This window comes from Myripristis murdjan, chromosome 15, assembly GCF_902150065.1.
Source record: "Myripristis murdjan chromosome 15, fMyrMur1.1, whole genome shotgun sequence".
NCBI lineage: Eukaryota > Metazoa > Chordata > Actinopteri > Holocentriformes > Holocentridae > Myripristis > Myripristis murdjan.
This window is the reverse complement of record NC_043994.1, coordinates 19,574,528-19,598,276: the sequence shown is the minus strand read 5'-3', so window position 1 is coordinate 19,598,276 and position 23,749 is coordinate 19,574,528. Positions and strand designations below refer to the sequence as shown.

General features: G+C 40.7%; 2 protein-coding genes across 3 annotated transcripts; one reads left to right on the top strand and one right to left on the bottom strand.

Annotated features, from left to right (window-relative positions):
* Positions 1-296: 296 nt before the first annotated feature.
* LOC115372508 (tRNA (guanine-N(7)-)-methyltransferase non-catalytic subunit wdr4-like) lies at positions 297-13,428 on the bottom strand. The gene is made up of 11 exons (XM_030070477.1): positions 13,269-13,428; positions 12,852-12,920; positions 12,170-12,316; positions 10,455-10,611; positions 8,691-8,803; positions 7,311-7,371; positions 6,727-6,831; positions 5,768-5,832; positions 3,415-3,601; positions 2,884-2,953; positions 297-1,414 (listed from the first exon to the last, which is right to left on the bottom strand). The coding sequence occupies exons 1-11, from the start codon at positions 13,349-13,351 to the stop codon at positions 1,194-1,196; spliced, it is 1,278 nt and encodes a 425-aa protein (XP_029926337.1). The 5' UTR covers positions 13,352-13,428; the 3' UTR covers positions 297-1,193.
* Positions 13,429-13,778: 350 nt separating this feature from the next.
* On the top strand, positions 13,779-23,046 carry LOC115372503 (fibrous sheath CABYR-binding protein-like). Of its 2 annotated transcripts, none has more exons than XM_030070469.1 (7): positions 13,779-13,934; positions 14,146-14,222; positions 16,109-16,217; positions 17,771-18,871; positions 20,398-20,461; positions 20,957-21,081; positions 22,698-23,046. In XM_030070469.1, exons 1-7 carry the CDS (start codon positions 13,820-13,822, stop codon positions 22,727-22,729), a joined length of 1,623 nt encoding a protein of 540 aa, XP_029926329.1. In that variant the 5' UTR covers positions 13,779-13,819; the 3' UTR covers positions 22,730-23,046. The 2 variants fall into 2 exon arrangements, with proteins under 2 accessions (XP_029926329.1, XP_029926330.1); XM_030070470.1 differs by having other exon boundaries at positions 13,799-13,934; positions 14,174-14,222.
* Positions 23,047-23,749: the final 703 nt, after the last annotated feature.

Below are 23,749 nucleotides of genomic sequence, written 5' to 3'. Positions count from 1 at the left end.
AAAGGTTTACTTTAATTACAAATCTAGTCCGGACTGTTTTGTCTTTGCATAATTGTTACCTAAATTGTGAAGTGAAAAATACATTTAAAAAGTACTGAAAAAAAGGAAGTCATGCCAGTTTCTAAGGCATGACAATTCAATTTACAATGACTTTTCATAACCAGTGTTCATAATTTACAAGGTCAGCTAATTAATAAGATGGGCACACAGTTAGTTGGAGCACTAAACCTACTATATTGTCCTCCTTGCTCACCTCTTGCCCCTTTCTGCTGGACTTCAGTCCACATTACTAAGCCAGCAAACTGGCTCCAGATTTGTTCCAGTCCAAGTGTTTTTTGTCTTATTTCAGTGTCTGAGGGTCAGTGTTTTGGTTGCATAATGTTTAGGAAACATGCTGAACCTCGATATTGCTCCACTACTTGTTTGCTTTGCGCATTCCCAACAACAACAGCAACTCCTAATGTTTGTGGACACTCACCCTCTGAACTTCTCCTACCCCATCTGACAGGAAGCTGCTCATGGCAAGTTTCTCATGCAAAACACAGATAATCATCAAATGAAGGCAAGTCACATTGATGTTTAGGCTGCTACAAAGACATCTGGCTCCATGGAAGGAGGAACTATTCTGAAAACCCCAAAAAACAACAACAAAGGGTGTGTGTCTGTGTGCGCTTAACATGTTCCACCTGGCCATCTCTCTCTCACACACATTCATAGACAGTTAAAAGGAACTGGAAGCCCGCTGCTGGGACAGGGAAGGAATGAGTCGATTTGTGATTCTAAGGAAGTGACATGTTGAAAATTGACAAGAGGGCAGCATGAGGAATGGTCCACAAAAACACAGTGTTGAGGCTGCATGACTGATGACTGGTCAGATGTTAAAGTGGACAAATGTTAAGCCCCGAACATCCAGTGACATACTGTAGATTTTCAGTAAAAAAACACGACAGCGGCAGCTCAGTTTTATATGGTGGCCACATTTTTTGTTAAATATCAAACATAATTTCCTGTAAAAAAAAAAAAAAAAAAAAAAGAAAGAAAGAAAAAAGAAAAAAAGAAAATACATTGACACAGATGAGTCAATCACAGATAGCTCCATGTTCTTCATCAATGCACACTTTCAACTCAGAGTGAGCCCAAACTATGATAGAAAATAATTACTAAATAATGTGACTGTTTCCTAAACTGTTGGTTCAGGTTGATGACTGTGCGTCTGCTTCTGCTTCTGCCTCGTCCTGCTTGGCCTTTTTGCTGGCGGCCCCGTTGGCAGCCTTGGCTCTGCTGCCTGCAGGCCTCTTGTTCCCCTGCTGCTTCTGCTGCTCCAGCCTCTGCTGCTTCTTCTGCATGTACGACGCCATGTTGTCGAAGTTGACTTTGTAGAGGTGCTGGAAGCGGCTCTCGGCTCCGGCGGCACCTGTCAGGAAAACAGGACAGTAGAAGGGTTGGGAAACAGTTTAACCAAGGATGACGGCTCACCTCCATTCACTGTTTATGAGAGCTGAGTAAAAGTGCACCCTACCGCAAGTTTAAAGAGGCAGTTCACCCCAAAAAAGATATTTTCACACTTCTTCCAATCTGCTGTGATCTTCCCCTTCTCCCTTCACCCTAACAGGGGAGCTAAATGGATATTGCATTGGGTGAAGGGAGACAGACTGGAAACCTCCAGTCTGTGATGGTTCCCTGACACACCGTGGGTGAAACAGCAGCATATCAGTACATACACACACACACACACACACACACACACACACACACACCCTGACATGATGTGAGTTAAATGGGTTCTCAGATTTTCCTGGCCATTAATGTTTTTCCTTGTTGTGCTTTGTTTGTTAAAGTGACAACTATTTCATTTTGGTCCCTACACTGTCTACTGTTAAATTATTGATGCATCAAGACACCCGATCCAATTTTTTTTTTGCTTGTAACACAGCTAACACATCTTAATTATTTCTACGAAGTTTTAGGGCTGGACAATCTAGTTAAAAAATCATAATGCGATTAATTTCCAGATATTGCAATTGCGATATGATTCACGATTTTGGCAGGAGTGATCATTTTTGCATTATAATTTCACTTTCACTGAAACAGCTGTTAAATGATGATGGCGTGATTTTGTTTCTGGGGTCTTGACAAAAAACAAACATGTTTCTTTGATCTGGAAAATACAATGTGTAAGCCAGGGCATCTCTATAGCACCACAATACTTAATTTACAACAATGTTTTGTCAACACTTTCACCTCTATCAAAAAATTACAGCTCCTGCAATTTGGATATTGCACTTGGCCTTATTGCCATTTCAAACAAAATGATTACTTGTTCAGCCCTGCTAAGTGTGCAGTTGAAAAGCTTCAAAATGCATGTAAAGCATTTAGGACAAAATGCTACCAGTGATATTTTACTCAGTTTCATAAAATACTGAGATAAATGTCAAAATGTTCATGTGAATGTCAAGACCTCAGTTCAGAATTAAAGGTTTGACATTTGATTTATTTAGTTCATGTGCTTTTCCTACTTTAAACAAGTCCAAGTAGCAGAAAAAGTCACCTTTGATAAATACAAATCCAGCCCAGTGCCAATCAAACAATCTAGTCAGAGCATACATTGGTGGAAAAAATAACAATGAACTAAAGGCTATTTGAATAAAACGAAGGCCTGCGCCCTGTGTTAACCAGCAGCAGAGCGGTTGTGGCAGAAGAAGGGTGGGGGCTGGAGAGAGCGAGGCCGACTGACACCTCCAGTTATTTCTGCTCTTTAGAGAGTGCGAGTGGGAAGGTGATGAGAGGTGGAGGATGCAGAGGATGCATTGATGAGAGGTCAAAAGGTCACATGGAGGAGTGAGTGTGTTTGTGTGTGAGAGAAAGAAGAGCGTGATGACTCACCCTTAAGTGTCTCCCAATGTGGCCTGAGGGCTTCAGTCACTCTGGTCGTTTCAGGGCTCTCAGCGTCAAGCTGCACAGAGAACAAGAGCCCCAAAAAACAGCCTAAACTGAATAAATAATTGTGTGTGCACATGCATTTAAACACACTGTCTGTGCATACCATGGCATTTTGGACTGCAGAACTGTTCTCACGCTGTCATCAAGCGTTAAATATGAGTTGTTTTTCAGAACTTTTCATGAACTTTTCATGACAAATAATTTTTTAGCATGTGTATGGTAACTATAAAGTTACACAATTCAAATTCTATCTCTGCGGGCACTAACCTCTGTCTATATTTTGCCTTCATTCTTTTATTATATAAAAGCTATCTGTAGACATTCGAGCTCAGATGTATACGTTGTTCTATAAGCATAAAATGCCTCTGAGAAACCAGTTTCATGCTAATCTGGGAGTGTGTGTAAGTCAGCAGAATGATAAAGGCTAAACTGCTGCATTAATTAAATGTCTAAAGAAATGTCTAAACTCATTACCTCCCAGCAGTCCTGTGTGTATGTGTAAATCTGAACCGGAGTGTCACCGGAGCCCATCAGCACCCAGAGTCGGCCTTGGAGATCAAAGGTCACATCCAGGGGACAGTGGGGGAGGGTCAGTTTGCTGCACGGCACCAGCCTCTCTTCAGCCTCCTTCCTCAGACCAAAAAGCTGCACTGTGGGCACTCTGGAGGTCCAAGGGAAACATTTCAGTGATTAGTTCACCAACTGGTTGAGACTTCGTGTTTGAAGAGAGGAAAATGGAAAAACACTTGGTTGTTCATTCCAGTCAGTGAAGAAATTGTCATCAAAGCAGCCAGATCTTAGGGCAGATGTGGTGCATAAAAAGGCAGCTGGCAAATTAAGTTCACTCCAGTCTAAACAGGTGATCAGTCTAATCCAACAGTTGTGCAAATAATTTCCTGAAGTACTTACTGAATCAAATACAGATTCAAGAATGCAAAAGGTGAATGCAAAACTTTTTACACATAATATTTTTATCTGGCAGCTTCGTATGTGATACTAGTTCCATTTGGACTGATGTTGTATTGTCACCTTTGTCAGCCTTGACAATCTCTGCTCCTCTATTCTTCTGCCCTTCAGTTGCCACCTACATACTGTAGGTGGCAACCGAACTCCCTACTGACAACAGTAAACATATAAACATAACAGTAAACATATAACATACATTGTTGCAGTCTGCTTTAAACTGGCTCAGGTTTCACTGCTGGGCACAAGTTAGAAACTGCACCCAGTGATGGAGGGCCATTCACACAAACTTGGAGTTGGGAAACTTGGCATACAATCACACTGTGATTGTAGGGTCTGTGATGTGAACATGTAAAAATTGTACCCAGCAACTCATTCATTACTCCAACAGAAAAAAGCTGTTTTCTATATCTATTATGTATTATTTATTTTAATTTGAATCATTTTTACATTTCTTTTCCAGACACCCCTCCTTCAAGGCCATTGGTTACAATGACTCCCTTTAAAACATTTTTCAACCTAGATTCTATTTTCCCATTCCCCTCAAACATACACATCCCGGGTTCCAATTTGAGCCAAGGCCATTTGCTGCATGTCATCCCCTCTCTCTGCCCTGCATTTCTAATCTCTCTCTACCATCACTATCAAATAAGGCAGAAATACCAAAAAAATATAGATATTTAAAAAAGTATACTTAATAGAGATGTTCACTTGAGATATGTACATAGTTAATTTTCAGTTTATCCATCACCTGACAAGTCTCGCTCTTTATTTTGCACTTTACAGAGAAAAGTATCTCGCAGCTGAAGTCAAGGCAAAGGTCGCATCAGAACTGTTACAAACCTGACTCAGACCACTTTCAGCAACTTTTTTCCATGAAATGTCTCATTACCAAGTCAGCAATCACACTAAGCACTTTTCAGGTCAACTTTTTGGTGTCCATTACCCTTAATGAGACTATATGGGACAGTCATCAACCATGGTGACACGCATGCAGCACTACAGTGAAGCAATTGATGAAATTTTAGTCTATTCTTTGATTTTAGCTGCTGGAAAAAAAAGGATCTTGGAGTAGAAGAACCACTGACATGCATGAGTCAACAGTGAGCGCTGAATTTGTATTTGTAGATACACAGTCCACTGTACATCATGTGCCTGTCAGTGTCAGTGCTGTCAGAATGGAGTGTACATCAGTGAAGATTGTCCACCCAGATTTCATCTACCAAGATGCAGTGTTTCAAAACTCTTCCTAAAATCCTCCAGGATGAAAGTCATCTGATTGGAATAAACCTGAAAATCGAGTATTTCAAGACAGACTCAAAGGAGAAGTTTGTGGTCTTTAAAATTTTAACCTGGATTAATCCAATCCATGCATGAATCAGGATTACATGTTATTTTTCAAAACTCAAGACAAACAGCTGGATAAATTTAATACAAAAAATTGCTAGCACTACCACTGAAACCTTATGGAGGAGCTGGACCAGAATTTATTTCTCAAATCATCATTTATCATCTTATCAACGATTTGTTATCAAAAATGTCTGCAGATGGAGAATGAAAGTATCCTGGTAGCTCAATAATGATCATTAATTTTTCTTTGATTACCAAATTAGTAATTATGTGTCCAGCAGATGGCTACATAGAGGGGCGATTTGATCTTGTGATATCCAGATTAGCATTATCCAATCTGGTAAATGTGTTGAAAAACTACGTCAAAATCAATGAGAACATTTGGATCCAGGAAAGATAAAAATGGGTTCTAACTGTCCAGACCATTCTATTGAAAATTTTAGATTAAAAGTTTTGAAAATATTTCCCCTGGTGAATAAGGTGACAGGAGCCTGCTCTGACAGCGGATACTGACCTCTCACACTGCACAGCTATGTGGCGTCCGTCGGGGGAGCAGGCGATCCGGCACACAGTGGGCTTCTGGAAAACACAACAGACAGACAGATGTAGGTGTGGTGTCATCACAGGTGTTAAAATGAAAGCCGGTCTGTTGTCCCCTCCATCCAGTGTATGTTAGCATAAAGAAGAATAATTAAAAAGAGAAAAAAAGCATAAGCATAATGAGGGTAAAGAATGGCCTCTTACAGAGTCAACATATCATCACACTTCATGGATCGTCTTGTAAGTTGGTGTATGCTTTATCAAGAGTGACCGAATCTTTGAAGTGCAAATATAGAGACATATGTAAGATGGTGAAAACATCTTGCTACAAGTTTGTCAATGACAGGCTTGCTCTTTTCTGCTCTTTGAACAAGGGGCTGAATTTACGAGCTAGTGAAGAGCTCCATCAGAGCACAGCTGATGTTGCCATAATAAGCTCTTGAAGAATGTCACTGTAAAGAGGACATCTGTCCATACAGACACTAGTGAGCAGGCCAAGGAGACTTTCCAGAACCAGGGATGATGAGAGTAGAGGAAACCATTTGAAAATGTAACCTCAACCAAACTTAGTATTTTTTTTTTTTTAGGTTTCTAATTTTTTTGGTAATTTCCATGACTTTAAAACAAGTTTATAAGTTTGAAGGATTTCCTGGTTTTCTAGGACACGTGGGAACCCTGCAGTATTTTGAAGAGGTGAAAGGTCTGCCTTAATTAATTTTTCTTAGTCTGGATTTCAGTGGAGGCTTTCCTTTGATGGTTTTAAATGCTGTTGTAACACAATTCTGTCAGTTAAAAAAAACTTTTGGAATGGAAAACATCCAAATCTGACAGTTGAATACTGGCACCTCCAATAAAAAATGCTGGAATCATAAGGCATAAAGGCATAAAGGCTTTTGTCTGTTGGCAGTACAGTTGTGGTGCAAACATGTTTACCTTGTGTGGCTCAGACTCAGAGGTTGGTGCATCTCCAGGCTCTCTGAGGTCGCAGCTCTGCAGCTTACGACCAGACTCACATTCCCACAGCTTCATGGTCCCATCCTGACACAGACACACGTCACATTAGTTGCTGACACACTGCCTGATCCTTCCTCTTCCCTGATGATGCGTTCAGTATTATTTATGCAAACTGTTTTCTTGCTCGCTCCAATTGCCACCTGACCCCGGATGTGAAGGTTGTTCCTCACAGTGACAGATGCCAGAGCATGTATGGGATGATACCACACACTTAAAAACAGTAAAAAATACTCTAATGACATAAATCTCCACTACCAAATTCTAATCAGCTGGGCCCAGGGTAATTTGTCCACCAAATTTCAGCAAAATATGAAATCTTGCTACGCAACAGACAAATAGACGGGTGGATGAAAACATGACCTCCTTCCAATTTTGCTGATAGGGGTAAAACAGACCAAACATTTGGATACAGCCTAATACTATCAAATTGAGAATGTTTAGGGTATCTTTTTTTAGTTCGGTGTATGGATAAGGTGTGTGAGGGTGTATAAAAACAAACATACCCCTGATCCAGAGAGAAGCCACTGTGGATGTCCTGATGGGATCAGCAGAGCACTGACAAACCTGACAGAAGTGGGGAGAAAAGGGGAAGAGCTTATGACATATCAAACTTGATTTCTTCAGGGAGACCTGACTGAGCAAACATGCCTCGCATTCATCCAGTGCCATATATCCACACACTGAAGCTGCTTGGTACAAAAACAGTCTACTCTTGGACACTAGAGGAGATTCAGTGGAGCAGTTGGGTTTTAGCGGCCCTTCATAACACTTGTTGCAGAAGAAAGCAGCCTGGCTGGACCCAAATGTCAACACTCAGGAATAGCAGGCTCAGCCCTTGCAGACTTCAGTGTTAAGTGCAGTGACGTTAACTGTAGCAATTTGCATCATTATGTCAAGTCCACAAGGGCTCCAGGCTGTGAGGACACAAGAACTGCTAATTGGGAAGCACTTCAGACAACCCGTGAAACCTGCTCATATTTTTCCCTCAGTTCATTGAAAATCATTTGATCATTGGACCCTGCACATTATAACATAGCCCACAAATCTCATATCAAGAATAACTGATTAGGCCATTTGTGCATGTGTGCGATATCAGCCTTAACTTAATCAATACACTTGTAAAATGAAAATAATAATTTAAAAAAACGTATATCAATAAGGATTTTCACCGTATGAATTGATTGATTGTAAAGCACTCTGTAACTTGGTTTTGAAAGGTGCTATATGAATAAGTTATATTAGTATTATCATAAAGAAAAAGAAAACACTGTCACTGACTGTCAGTGTTGTAAATTAAAGTTTTTTTTTCCTAAACCTGCATCCTTATCCTCTTCAGATTTCCCAGATTTCCCAGAATTCATTTCAGTAATACCCTGCACCAATAATACCCTGCGCCATTAAGAACAAGCCTTTGAGTTTTCTCAGATGAGAAAAGCCAGAGACTGGCCCTCTACTCAAAATGCAACATGTCTTTGCTGTATTGCATTCAGGTCTATTAAGGACACTGTCAGTGAGGAAACTGGCCCATCTGTCTCTAGAATGCGTTTGTCCCTGTCAGATTGTTCAACACTGATGCAAAATGGTGGGTCTAGAAAGAGGCCCTTGCTCTATGATTTTGAGGCAAATACACCAAAACCTGATGTTCACCATGAAGGCTTTTATATGGCAAAAAAAAAGAAAAGAAAAGAAAAAAGAAAAAAAAAAACCCTGCTATCACACTCCACTGTCTCTGCATTGCAAATATCTATTTATTTGGGCACTAAACTACAAGAGCAAAAAGCATCCAACACCACACAGCACAAGAAAAGCAGACACCAGTAACTGTTTTCAATAGCACTGCATTGTTTTAGCATGGATTTTTCCTTTTACGTTCAATCACTCACTCTCGATGTCCCAGGCAGAAGGACTGGATGTTGTAAGGCGACTTGTGGTGGCTGACTCTGATCTTTTCATCGCGATCTGCTGTGATGATGTACTTGTCGTTTGGTGTCATGGTCTGGAAGACAGCAGGGAGTAGTTACTCAAATCTGGCTTGTACACTACTTTAGTTGGTACTACACAAATATGTTTTATCCAGACTGGCTTCTTAGGACAAGAAGACACACACACACACACACACACACACACACACACACACAAATTCCTAATGCTGACACAGCCAGGGGTCAGCACCATTAAATATTTTAGCATTGCTTAATGTAATATAATACAAGCTGATATTTTTCTATTATCTGTCAGTACAATTATATGATGCAGAAATACCCTTTATTGCCAAAAGTATTCATTCAGCTATCCAAATCATTGAATTCAGGTGTTCCAATCACTTCCATGGCCACAGGTGTATAAAATCAAGCACCTACGCATGCAGACTACTTCTACAAACATTTGTGAAAGAATGGGTTGCTCTCAGGAGCTCAGTGAATTCCAGCGTGGTACCATGATAGGATGCCACCTGTGCAATAAGTCCAGTCATGAAATTTCCTCACTAATAAATATTCCACAATCAACTGTTAGTGGTACTATAACAAAGTGGAAGCGATTGGGAATGACAGCAACTCAGCCACGAAGTGGTAGTCCACGTAAAATCACAGAACAGGGTCAGTGGATGCTGAGGCACATTGTGCACAGAGGTGGCCAACTTTCTGCAGAGTCAACAGCTACAGACCTCCAAACTTCATGTGATCTTCAGATTAGCTCAAGAACAATGCGTAGAGAGCTTTGTGGAATGGGTTTCCATGGCCGAGCAGCTGCATCCAAGCGTTACATCACCAAGCGCAATGCTAAGCATCAGATGCAGCGGTGTAAAGCACGCCGCCACTGGACTCTAGAGCAGTGGAGACGCGTTCTCTGGAGTGACCAATCACGTTTCTCCATCTGGCAATCTGATGGATGAGTCTGGGTTTGGTGGTTGCCAGGAGAACGGTACTTGTCTGACTGCATTGTGCCAAGTGTAAAGTTTGGTGAAGGGGGGATTATGGTGTGGGGTTGTTTTTCAGGAGTTGGGCTCGGCCCCTTAGTTCCAGTGAAAGGAACTCTTAATGCTTCAGTGTACCAAGACATTTTGGACAATTTTATGCTCCCAGCTTTGTGGGAACAGTTTGGAGATGGCCCCTTCCTGTTCCAACATGACTGCGCACCAGTGCACAAAGCAAGGTCCAGAAAGACATGAATGAGCGAGTTTGGTGTGGAAGAGCGCAGAGTCCTGACCTTAACCTGATAGAACACCTTTGGAATGAATTAGAGCCGAGACTGCGAGCCAGGCCTTCTCGTCCAACATCAGTGTCTGACCTCACAAATGCACTTCTGGAAGAATGGTCCAAAATTCCCATAAACACACTCCTAAACCTTGTGGAAAGCCTTCCTAGAAGAGTTGAAGCTGTTATAGCTGCAAAGGGTGGGCCGACATCATATTAAATCCTGTGGTTTAAGAATGGGATGTCACTCACGTTCATATGCGTGTGAAGGCAGACGAGCGAATACTTTTGGCAATATAGTGTATATAGGAAATACAGTTCTCTTGTCTACAGTAATGATGAAAAGCATATACCAATTAAAATCTATTAAAATGCAATCTGACACATACATTTTGGGGAGTGTTATTCAAAAATGACAGCTTTGTCATGTGTATGCAGCCTAGAACTCCTTACTATGGCCAGCAGCATGGATAGATGTCCCAGCTTCAGCTCCCCCTCTTTGTATGGCTCCACCACAGAGAAGGAGTAGACGTCTCCTGACTTGTCTGCCACCAGCACCTCCTCTTCCGCCTGGCTGAACACCAGAGAGGTGCACCTCCTCACCACCCACCTGGCAAACCAGCACAAACACACACAGCTTTATAAATATAGCTGCACATCATCTCAATGACTAGCAGGTAAAACACTCCAACTATGAACTCTTTGCTTTGGATATATGGTGGGCAGTGCAGTACAATGTTTTTCTTTAAATAATGACAGCCATTACATAAGTCCCTCCACTCTCTATTTGTCTTGCTCTAGGAGATTTTCCAAACAATTCCCTTTGAGTGTAGAATAACAGCTGAGCTTTTCTGAATGTACTAAATGCAAAAGAATATAAAATGTAAAATTCTCTGACTTTACTTTGTCGAAAATGTTGAATTTCTGTGACCAATATAAACATGACATTTATTTCCTTTACCAAAATTTTAAACACACTTAAAATTCACTTTGCAAGCATTCAAAGCTTTATTTTTAGCAAAGTGAACTTAACATGAATGAAGCAGAAAAGATTTATTAGGTTTTATGGTTAGCTAATTGCTTGAGTCTAAAAAAAATTCTGTGATATTACATTCATTGTCCCAAGAATTCACTATATTCCCCCAACATTCCTTGTTTGGAATAGACATAAGCTTGACAAGCAGAGATCTCAGAATCTGATGAAGTAAATGTTGAACTGTTGGACTGATCATCTTATTGATCCTTGGCAGATACACTTCAGCTAATTTGAGATATGAGGCACTAAAAATACACTACTACCAAGGTGGGGAAATTAACGCCTGCAGGAAAATGTCAGTTTATTTTAGCAAGGGTAAAACATATCTGGTTACATACATGCCTCTAATTTGGCATATACGCAAACATCACTTGGAACTCCCTTTCTGCTTGCAAAGACTAAAGCCTCTTTCACATATACTTCCCAGTAAATTACTGCAAGCACCTTTCAGGCACTGCCAGTGATTTTCACTATTCACACATGCACCTACATTTTGTACCTTTTCACATATACCTTGGCAATGCTGGAATAGATGGGGCGAAGGACTTAAGACTTGGCTGTCTCATTACGCCACGCTCATGTCAAATTCTCATACACAACAGCATCTCTTACTGTTCCAGATGCCCATTAATTTCATTCTCTGCACAGACAGAGAGGAGCTCCCTTATTTCTGAACCTGTCCAGTTTCCAGTCTTCATGAAAAAAAGAAGACTGTGAAATGCAGTTATGAAAATCACCTGTGAGGCAAGGCAACCATACACAAAGTTGTGGATTCAAATAGGTCATTGGTGGAGTCTGGTGACTGGCTCGCTTGCTCCACATGACAGTATTTTTCCCTTTACATGCCCTTCCCTGCAGTGTTACTACTTTCATTCACAACAAAGCCTTACCGCCATTTTCTTTGTCATGTTACTTGGTCTTGAGGTGGGAAACTGGCAGTACAGGTGTCCCTGCATATCGATCCCTGCTCTCACTTAGGCATGACGCCATGCAGTAAGTGTTGTGAACAAGTCAGGGAAAGACTGCATTTGTGCAACGGGCTTTAAAAAATTGTAATGGCAGCTGGTCAAGTTTGAGAAGTATTAGATGTTGTAGCTGGTGGACACAACTTGATTTTTCCCCCTTCAGTTACCTTGTACTTATACACTGCCATGATGGCTGACAGCGGAAGAGAACCAGTCGCTTGGTGTCATCGGTCAGTGCCACCAGATTCCCAGATGGAGACACAGCGAAGGCCAGGATTTTGTCATTTCCTGCTTCCTCTGTAGCACCACCATCACTTAAAAAGAAGATAAAAGAAGACACAACTTTTAGTCTTCAAGGTATGGTAGACAATCATTGTAGTCATCAGTGTTTACCCGTCTATCTGAAAATTTATCTTGTGCTCAAAACTACCAACACTTATGTCACAATTACTAGTTATGAAACTTAGGCTAGTTAAATTGATTTTATCCTTTAAATCTTTGCTTGACACTCTTCTTGTGGGCTGGCTTTTATGTGGTATGATATATATTAATTTGTTTTTCTGTCTTTTATTTGTTGTTGTTTCCCCTGTGATCGTTTTTTATTCAATTTTGTTTTATTCTGTTTTTCATGTGTAGGCTGTTTTTGAATATACGCTACATATAGAAATCTTATTATTATTATTACTAGTCATTGACCAGAGATAGCCTGCAGTTACACCACCAGAAACAGAGCAGCTAGTTTTCCAAAGGCAATGTGTCACCCTCATGAAAATGTTAAAACCCAAGCATTTATCTAACAGACACCTGGGCTCTCAGGAAAAGAGCAGAAACTATTTAGGCCACTTTTACCTTTTGTTGTCACTCCCTGTGTTCTTCGGCTTCTTTTCAGCTGTGGTGCAGTCGAACACAAATGCTTCTCTGAAACAACAAGCAAAGATAAGCTAATTTGTTTGATCACAGTTCCTGCAGTGTCAGTTCTCACATCTTCATTTCTTTTGATTTAACTTGTCATATCCAGTCACATACATATGGATATCTCGACAGTTCAGCCAAAAAGCCGTGCTTTCCCTAATTTTTATGCAATATTCAAACTCAAAGACCTGAAAATTACTCTTGCTTTCCCAGACTTTGCAGCCCTGTAGAAACCCTGTTTGGCTCTGCTGCCTGGCTAACACAGCTAGCTTATGTCAACAATCCAAAACCGCATGGGAAGAAAAAAAAATATCCTATAAACCAGTTCAGTCAACAACCTCAGTCCTCACCGACCTCGCTTGTTTGGTGTGAACTGCTATGAGTTTCGTGTCGCAGGTAGAAATAAACCATTCTCCACATGTACCAACAGCAACCATGGTCACTTCATTAGCCCTGTAGTGTGTACACTGCGACAGTCGCTCACATGGGCAGCGGGTTACGATTTTGGCGCATGTAATCCACGTCATCGCACATCCCAAAAGTACAGAATGTACACAGAGAGCAGATGAGCCTCTGGTAGAGAATACAAATGAATTTGTCATTTCGTGGAGATTTGTGTACGTTTCCGATGAACAATATGATAAAAATACGGAGTTGAGAGTTGTATACGAGCCATGAAAAAAGCCATGTTATTAGACTTATACTCAAAATATTTAATAAGAGAGCTAGCGGCAATAAACGTGCATGCACGAGTAAAAAACACAACCTATATTCATGATGTGTTTCCAGAAAATCCGTAGATTAAGAAAACATATTGCTTATGTTAATGTGTTGAGAAAATGGTATGAACACATCCAATACAACCAGGGTCTGTGTCAGAAAGGGGGCGTTTCTGTCACTTGTGTATGTTGCTTTGTTACATAAAGGTTAGAAACTGGTCTGAGCAATGCCCTTGGTGTGAGCTGGTCTGGGAGCACTGGCCACCAGTAAAGATCACACTCGATCCTGAATTATCCGAAGGTAATATCCACTATCTGCGTTTAATTACTTTCTGCTGATGCAGCCATCTGCCTGCACTTATTCCATCTCATTGAAATGGTGGTGTATTTTCATTGCTGCCGGCTTAATTTGTATTGCACTCTTCTTACAGACAAATTTGCGGAGAACACATGATTACGAATCATTGAAAATGTGATTTCCCAATTTTATGGTTTGATATTTATTGATGCAGAAACATCTGGTGTGGTGTTATTGCACAGAAAGATGGCGTCTTCCCTGCTGAGGATAGGACGACTGTGCTCTGTCAAGGTAATGAAATGTCACCAAGAGACTGAACGGGTTTCTTTTTGAAACCCCCTGCCGATTTGAGGACATTTGCCACTACGAGTCAGCCCAGTCTGGACTTTATATACCACTTGTTTTCTATCCTTTTCGTGGCATCTTCTGAGCTAGCATGCTAACCAGCCATTCACTGGCAATGTAGACGATGTTGTAACAGCCTATGAACTACGTGTTATCTCAATTTATTCAAGTTCCTACTTGCGGTTCATGGTTTAGTGGAAGTTTTTTTTTTTTTTTTTAATGGGAACATAACTGGCTGAACTTATCAACTTGAATTTTCATAAGCTCGTAGCAGTTTTTGCGTGTTGCTAGCTAACAGTTCAGCTTCATTCAAACAGGTTTGAACCAGCCAGACAGGCCCGTGCGTGCACGAGGCACACCGAGTTTAAAATCCCTAACTGCCCAAAAGTTTACTCCAGAAAGCCCTGCCTGGCTTTATGCATGGAGAGCAAAGGAAGTTTACCCACATATTAGTCTGTAAGCTGTATTCAGACTGCATGTAAAGCCACCAGATGGTGTGAGCGGGAGCAGGCAGGTGGGTGTGTTATTTAAAGTCTCATAATCCCTCATAAGTAATATTACTGATGTAACTTAACATTACTGATGTAACTGAGGCAAAAAGACTGACGGTTTAAATCACAGCAGAAAAAAAATAAACACTTTTTGCCATTGTATCATATTGTACATCTAACTGACTAGACAATATTTACCGAATCTTACTTTTTAAAATTAAGTATTACAGTTAAATCATTTTTACTCACAATTTTTTTTTTTTTTTTTTTTTTTTAGCATTTTACCAGGAGGTTAGCATAACTCTTTCAACCTATGAAAGCATTTCAGATATTTGAAAATCCCTCCCCTCTGCCCCGCCCACCTAATAATCTCCACTGAACTGATTTCCTATTGGTTTACACTTTCGCATGCGCTCTATCACTGTTATGCTCCACCCTGATACCGTGTTTCAGTAAGAAATAGGCTACAGAGTAACATACCGTCAAAATGCTCTCATTATATTGTGACTTTTAAAGGGACATTAAGTAATCCATCACCTTTATTGACCTCTTGTGGTGGCCAGTAAAAATTCAACATCCTGCTGATTAGGGCTGGGACTACATGCTTATCTTACGATTTAATACTGTGACGATAGTTGTGTCAATTTGATATGTATTGTGATTTTTTAATATTGCAATTCTATAAGTATTGCAATTCAATATTAGGATTTATTACAATTTTTTTAAATTCTTCTCTAGTTTGTGGTTGTAAAGTTTCATGAAGCTGTGATTATCACAATGGGTCACAATGGGTCATTTTATACCGTGATTTCAAGTCCCAAAAAAAATGGTCTCAATACAATAAAATGGCTACTATGCGAGCTAACATCATCACACATGAATAAACCCATAAATTGGGTTTGACTGGAAAGCTGAAAGCAATTTAGAACTCCAAGACTGTTTAGGCCCCAGTATGCACAAATAAACAATTTTTATTCAGATATCATGAGATGTGAGGGCAAGGGACCCCCTTGAAAATGCTAGTTTTTCCCTAGCCAAAATCTACCCAAATTTTGGAGCAATATATAGTCCCTTTGCCAACAACCTGCTTGATATATCAATGGATTCTGTACGTAGTCTAGTTTCAAACACAATTCGATTCAGATATTTAAAAAAATGGCAATACTTAAGTGAATCATTTTTTTTTCTCCCAACCTCTACTCCCGATGTATTATGGTGATTTTACACTATGGGTCAGGGGAAAAAAATGACTTATTGCCCCTTAAATGTAAGGCCATGATTGAAAGTTAAGGTAATATTATGTGTGTGTGTGTGTGTGTGTGTGTGTGTGTGTGTCTTAAGTGTATGCAGGCTGAGAGCTGGCGCACTCTTAGCAGAGCTCCTGTTGCAGCTGCATCCTTTAGCACAAAATCTGGGGGATCAAAGAAGTCTTCAAAAAAGAACAACTCAGGTAGGTGTCAAAAAGTCTCTGAAACTTTCACAACAAGTCTTAAGTCTTTGGCCACACAGCCTATATCAGTTATACAATGAGGCTCAAATTGTGGTACAAGCATCATTAATCTGGTTGAAGAATAAATGTGAAAAGTATTGTATTGAAGCCTGGTAACTCACAAAAATGCACCATCCAAGAAAATCAGTCCACTTCCTCCTTCACCTGTTTGGAGGAATTCATTCTACTACTAGACTACTCGCCAAGGAAGTTTGGGGGCTGAAAATTGTCGAAGGAAATGAACCAGTCTAGAACATAAGTTTGTCGATTGCACAACGCTAACAAACAATGAAAAGGCCAGTGTAAAGCTGACATCTCTGTTTCTAGATATTGTGTAGAGTTTAATGTTACTGGAAGTGTGAGAGGATGGCAAAGGTCATGAGTCATATTCAAACCCATAACATTGTGAGTGCTCCATGACCCTTTGACCCACCAGAAATATCTGTAACACTGTTTTTATCTTGTATGAAGGTAAAACATTACTAAATACCATTATTTGAGGACGCAAGTTGACTAAGAACATATAACTTGCAGCAGCTGCTTGGGTGTGGCTTTAGACTAAGAGGCTGGTTGCACAAACACAAAGCCTATTAAATCTGTTGGTACTTCACCAGGTGCTTTTGTGACGTCCCGCTTTTGCTCTTGAACACCCAAGAATCAGATGGATTTGTTCATGACTTTGGGTGTTTGTGGATTTGTTTTTGCCTCAGCCACCATGAGAGCATTGCGTAATCGCTGCTAAAAATGACTTTGGACTGTTTTGTGAAGCTTAATACACTGTCAAAAGAATACTTGTAGTGATGGAGGGATGAGTACTGACTGTTGCCATTAAATGTTAGTTTAAAGAATGAGTTTCTTGAATAAATTATGCCATAATATTTTCAAGTATTGTATAAATATAATTAAATCCTGATTGTGCCACAATTTTGCCACCAGCATAAGGTTTAATTCATAGAATGTTGTTTTTTAATCCCAGGCTTTCCCTCCACAGCTTTTGAAGATAATGATTGCACTCACTAACCTCTCCACAGCTGACCAGTGTCAGGTTTTACAGCATATGCAATAAAATTCACCCAAAGCCCCTTTTTTCAGGTCAGGTCCCTTATGATATATAAAAAATAGCTAAGTAACATGAGTGCTTCTTTTTATTTATAAACTGCCACTCATGTTAATTTTCCATGTCTTTTGAAACAGTGCTACTCTGTAAGGTTATTTTATGGTTATTGTATTTTTATTTTATTTTTTTATTTAACTAAAGCGCATTTCTCTATATTACCATTTGCCATATCCTTTTAATGGCATTATTCATAACTTGTGTTTAAAAAAAAAAAAAAAATCTTTTGGCTGTAATCTGTTACGTAAACAACAGAAACCAAAGCATATATTCAATTATTACTTTGGGATAGCAGTCTGTGTAAACCACAAAAGGGCTTTGTGAAATCTAGGGGTTCGTAATGGCCATATTATCATGAAAAAATTAATGCATCTTGTCTGCTTACCCTCCTCCGTCCCAGAAAAAAGCCAGCCTAAAACGTACTTCGATATAGAGAAACTTGTCCAGCACAGAACATATGTGGAATTCCCCAAGAAAGAAGTTTCTTCAGCTGCAGCCATTGCAGCAGCAGAGGCTGCAGCTGCTCCTAAACCTGCAGCAGAGCCAGTTGCTGCTGCTGCAGCTGAGGCTGTGGTCACCACCCCTGCCGTGGAAGCTGCTGCCCCAGCAGCTGAAGCCACTCCCGTTGTAGAAGCAGTTTCTGAAGCTGCCCCAGCAGTGGAAGCCACACCTGTTGTTGAAACTGCTCCTATTGTAGAAGCGGTTTCTGAAACGGCCTCAGCAGTGGAAGCCACTCCTGTTGTCGAAGCTGTTGCCGAAGCTGCTTCCCCTCTTGCTGAGGCCTCTGCTCCTGCACCTGAAACCGTTGCTGCTGAAGCTGCCCCTGAAACACCTGTAGCTGAAACTCCTGCTCCAGTTGCTGAAGCCCCTGTTGAAGCTGCTGCTGCCTCAGAAGTATCAGTGGAAGGCCCTGCTGTTGAAGCTGTACCAGCCCCTGAAGCATCTCCTGCTGAGGCTCCTGCAGCTGAAGCTGCCCCTGAAGCTCCATTGGCTGAGGCCGCACCTGCTGCTGAAGCTCCTATTGAAGCTGCTCCTGAGGCCCCTGCCGCAGAAGCTGCACCAGTTGTGGAAGCTGCTCCTGAAAGTGCACCTGCTGAAACCCCTGCAGAGGTTGTAGAGCCTGTGGCTGAAGCTGCTCCCGCTGAAGCCCCTGCTGAAGTTGTAGAGCCTGTGGCTGAAGCTGCTCCTGCTGAAGCCCCTGTTGAAGTTGTAGAGCCTGTGGCTGAAGCTGCTCCTGCTGAAGCCCCTGCTGAAGTTGTAGAGCCTGTGGCTGAAGCTGCTCCTGCTGAAGCCCCTGTTGAAGTTGTAGAGCCTGTGGCTGAAGCCGCTCCTGCAGAAGCCGCAGCAGAGCCGGTGGCTGCTGAGGCTGCAGCTGAAGTGGCTGCCCCTGTGGAGAGCGCTGAGGAGCTGGTAGACCCTGCTCCAGTTGTAGCTGAAGCTGCAGGAGAGGAGCTGCACGCAGAAGCCCCAGCTGAACCTGAGCCGGTTGAACCGTCTGAGGGTACACACCACACCTCCCCCCACCCTAAAACCCTTCTTTCCTCTGTGGACCCTGCAGCCTACCAGAAGTCATTTTCAGTACCATTTAATCTGTTTTTTTTTTCTTTTGTAAGGATAAGTGTAAAGATAAATTGTAAAGACACCTTCTATCACATCACTTTTTGTTCTTGCTTTGCACAGCTTATTTCTAATAGTCCCTACGTATAGATTTGTGAAGTAATTGTATAACCAATTTACCAATCATCCCTCAAACAACTTCATCCCTTCCACATGCTTCATGCATGACTCAAGTGACACACACCCTGCTCCTTCTACCTGGGTCCCTGAAATTGTCTTCACAATCGAGCACTCATTGTCTAACATCACTCTGCTACTTTGCCTATCATAACACGTGATGCATGTCCTCACTGCATCCACCTGCATAGCATTTGAATGTCTGGAGCTGGATCTGCTTGGCTTGATTTCTTTTTGGTAACTTTTCATTTAGATTAAGTTATGTTTCTGTCCTCTTTTCTCACTAATGCCTAACACCTAACTGCACTCACTTTTTATTTCTTCATTTAATTATATATATTTTTTATTTGTTCCGGCATATAAATCAATGTGCTTCTTGTCTTTCCCCCATAACCTTTCTTTTGTTGTTCTGGATAAAGTGACATGTAATCTTTTGTTTCAGTACAAAAGACACTATTTTATTCTTTGTCCTCTTTTTTTCTCAAAATATTCCAACAAGATAAGCGATCCTCAATGCTCCCCGTCACCCATGTTCTTATGTTACCATTTCACTGAGCTGTCTGTTTTGATTTTTGTATTGGTGACTGTTTAAGGTTAAGGGTAATGTTAAAGGTACTGTGTGCACTGTTAAAGGATAATGTTATGGTTGGAGCCCTCACCTGTTGCCCCACCTCTCAAAGGCTGATGGGGTTTTTGCATAACCTTCCTTTCTTCCCTCCTTTCCTCTCACACTTTGTCTCACACTTATTTGGGAGTCGCATGGTAAAAGTAATAAGTATGATCCCTGTATGTCTGTTGGGGTTGTTTGGTGTATTTTTGATGACTGTGTACCTGTAAACTTTCCTTCCCTTTTTCATGGTAAAAGCACTTAGTGAGATGGCACTCTGGTTGCTGTGTGTGGGGAGATTTTGGATTTGTTTGGAAGTCACTATCAAAATAGTGCCTACCTAGCTCTTACATTACAGTGATGCTATAAATGCGTAGCCAAGCATGACCTATCACAGCAACCTTTAACCTGTCAACTGACCTAACCTTTCACATTTTTTTCCGTATCTTACCCCTGTAGCTGCCTACTATGTCTACAAGTCCAATGCGCTGTTTTATGTATGAGGGCTACAGTTTAAAAAGAAAAAAAAAAAAAGAAAAAATGTTGGTTTTGTTGTTCTAGCCAAATGGACAGATGATATCCAAACACATGGTCATGGTTTTTGCATTTTTCTTTTCCTTTTTTCTTTCTTTCTTTTTTTTTTTGGAAATAGAAAATAATTGTCTTTTTTTTCCTGTGACTCTCAGGTCATTTGGACCCGATTCAGAAGCTGTTCCTGGATTCCATACGCACGTACTCCACAAAGAGCCAGTAAGTCACAGATTTGTAATGTTAGTAATTATGCACAGTAAACATAGTGCATAATTAATGGTTTATGAGGGTAGTATGCAACTTTTCCCTTTCCCCTGAGCTTCAAAGATAGAAAAAGCACACTATACTACTTATACCACAATGGCACCTATATGTTCTGCACCTGCTGGTTGCAGTGCTTAATTGAAGATACATGACACTTTGAGTGGTATTTTCAAATCTAGGATACCGTCATTTTATGGCTGTATCACTACATGAAATAGTAAATATCTAGATGTCTTGTGCATCATTTTATATTTGTTTCTCAGGAATTCAGCAGGACATGTTTGGTATCTTTGGAAACCTTGGGATCTCCACTGGAATTTAAATTAATGTTCTGTACTAATCTTACTTGAATGTGAAAAATCTTTCACTCTGCCCCTGTAACTAATTTGCACAATGGTGCTCCACCAGTCCTGACAGCTCTGACATCTGACCCATGTTTCCTTTCTGTAGCACTGCTGGTGGACCAGTTGATGCAGGTGCTGACTACCAGAAGGCCCTGGCAGAGGAGATTGCAAAGCTCCAGAGGCTCTACGGTGGTGGTGACCTCACATCTTTCCCAGAGTTCAAATTCACAGGTGAGATGACTTGTATGTACCATAACTTGTTAATGGGCTGTCACTGCAGAAAAAGAGAAACTGCACAATAATGAAAGTGCACTTGACATTGAAAGGCTGCAGACCCAACTCTTTTTTGCATGACTTCAGTGTAACTAAACAACAACGGCAAAATACACTGGAGTGTGAATCATGTTTGATCACCAGAGGCCTGTACCATAAAGCTGGATTAACATAGTCGGGCTTTCTCTTACTTATCTGGCTTCACTTAACGAGACATCAGCACTCAGGATTTTCGGTACCATAAAGCCGGCTATCAACTCACTAATTCAACCCAGGCTTTCCAATCTAGATCTGTGCGCGCTCACATAAAAAAGGGCGGAGTTTGCTGCAACACAGTTGCAGCTGCCAAAAGCCGCAAGGAATGCTGGCAAAAAAATCGCTGACTGTGTCAATGCGTAAATTAGTGGGATTATAATATTACTTCCCCACCATGACGGCACGAGTAGATCTGACTACAGTAACGTGTGTGTTCAATAAATGAATGTGTCTCCTACTCAGCCGTACACTCCCGCAGAGGAACTGGCCCTCTGAGGGTCGACCCTCGCTGGACCGCTGCCTTCAGTTTGAGTTTCATCAGAATCGTCACTTTGATTCAACTGGTTTTGATATTTCATTTTATAAAGCATCTAACGCCTCGTGATTATTCTACTGGTTAAAATATTATTTCACTGTCACTTAAAGACTGTAAAACATTTGGCACCATCTCCCATGTGGACTTTTCAGGGCAGACTCCCTAAATACTAAATATGAGCAAACTTTTATTTAACCCTCTGAATTAAATTCCCCTAATTTATTTTCATAAACATTAAAAAAAAAAAAAAAAAAAAAAAAAAAAAAATCATTAGGCTACATCAGTCTACAAGATCAATCTTTGGTTGGACAGTGCAGTCATGAGTAACAAAAAAAAAAAAAAAAATACAAGAAGAATTGTAAAATGTATTAATTTTAATTTTCTAAAAGAAGAAGAAAGTGAAAATGGGCAGGCCATTTTCCAAGAGAGTTGATTGGTCAGTAGGTGGGGCTTTTCTACCTGCTGAGCTCTTATCCGGAACTTAACCTGCTCCGGAGCAGGTTAGGTGTTCAGCATACGTTACCACGGCAACGTAGCCCGATAAAAAGTAAGCCACCTTTATTGTACAGAAAAGCCAGGGTTAAGCCTGAAGTTAGCTCACTAAGCCGAAATCCAGCTTTATGGTACAGGCCTCAGGTTTCATCAGGTTCAGTTTTGTAAGTGTGTGTGTGTGTGTGTGTGTGTGTGTGTGTGTGTGTGTGTGTGTGTGTGTTTGTTTGTTAAAACTTCAAAAACAAATAAAAAATAAACTCTTAAACAAGTATAGTTTTTTAAAATGTTTTTTTACAATGAAAAATGTGCAGGATCTCTGGATATATCAGTTTTCTTTATTTTTAGCATGGTTTTTGAAGTGATAGTCTGTAATTTCCATATTTTTATTTATTTTGTTGATGCTAATGGTTTCTCGTTTTGTGTTTCTGCTCTGCACACATTTTTATGAAAAGCCTTGGATTATCACTTGCACTCCCTTGGCACTAACAGCTCTCCTCTCTGTCTCTTTTAGAGCCCAAGTTGGATGAAGTGTCCTCTAAGTGAACACCAGCACCTTGCAGCTTTTCTATTGTCGCCTCCTCCTTTATACCTGTGCTACAACGTGGACGTTGAACTAACCAGTAGCCAATTCACTGTGTCAGTTAGAAAAAAACAACAACCTTTCTTCAACTTTTTTTTATGTGACAATAGAGCCATTTCAGTCCCAAGATGTTTTATGGGAATCAAAGCCAATGTATTAAATGTATGTTTCTGGAAGACAAGGTGAGCTTATAGCTGTGAATTCTGCTTTTGTGTAGATTGATTCAGGAACGAGCTGGATGTGGATGAAACATAATAAAATCCAGTTCATATTTGTGCTATATGTGCCTCTTGGTTGGCTTTATTACAGAGTGGGACATCAGCATCACATGAATTAGTTGCTGTCATAATTCAAATTTGCTTTGAGTCTCTGAAGTTATCCATCAAGACAATTTTGATTTAAACATGCAGCTTTACCTTTACCATTAAACTGTGAGATTATCTCCCTGTCTATCTATCCCAGAAATCAAATTTATTATTAGAAACAATGCAAAGGAAAAAGCAGGTACAATCAACCAGGTATGGTTGTTTAATTCCTTCTAAATAATCAGAAAGTCTTTAAATGCATTTCTGTTGGAGTGCATGAGCAGGAAACACAGGTTTGTACACGATTCATACCCAGTATGTAAGTTGAGCTCCCTCTAGCGGAATCCTTGTGTTTGACACTGGAAACACTGTCTGGGCTGCTCATTAAGATGATACCACTGCGGGCTTTAAAGAAGCAGACAAGAAGCAGAAGCTTTCTAACCAGCCTTGTTAAATGTGATGCCTGCTGTTTAACATCTGATCGACCAAAGAAGGCCTGGTGAAAGAAGCACACAAATCAAAGAAACATGCTGGTGGGACAGATGGCTGGCCAGTCTCTGATGGAAGCAAAGCCCAGTGCAAAATGAGGTGCCGCTTCACTCATAATGAATGACAGTATGAGACTCCGTTATGTGGACACATTTTTAGTTGAATTTTTAGCATAATTACATCTAAATG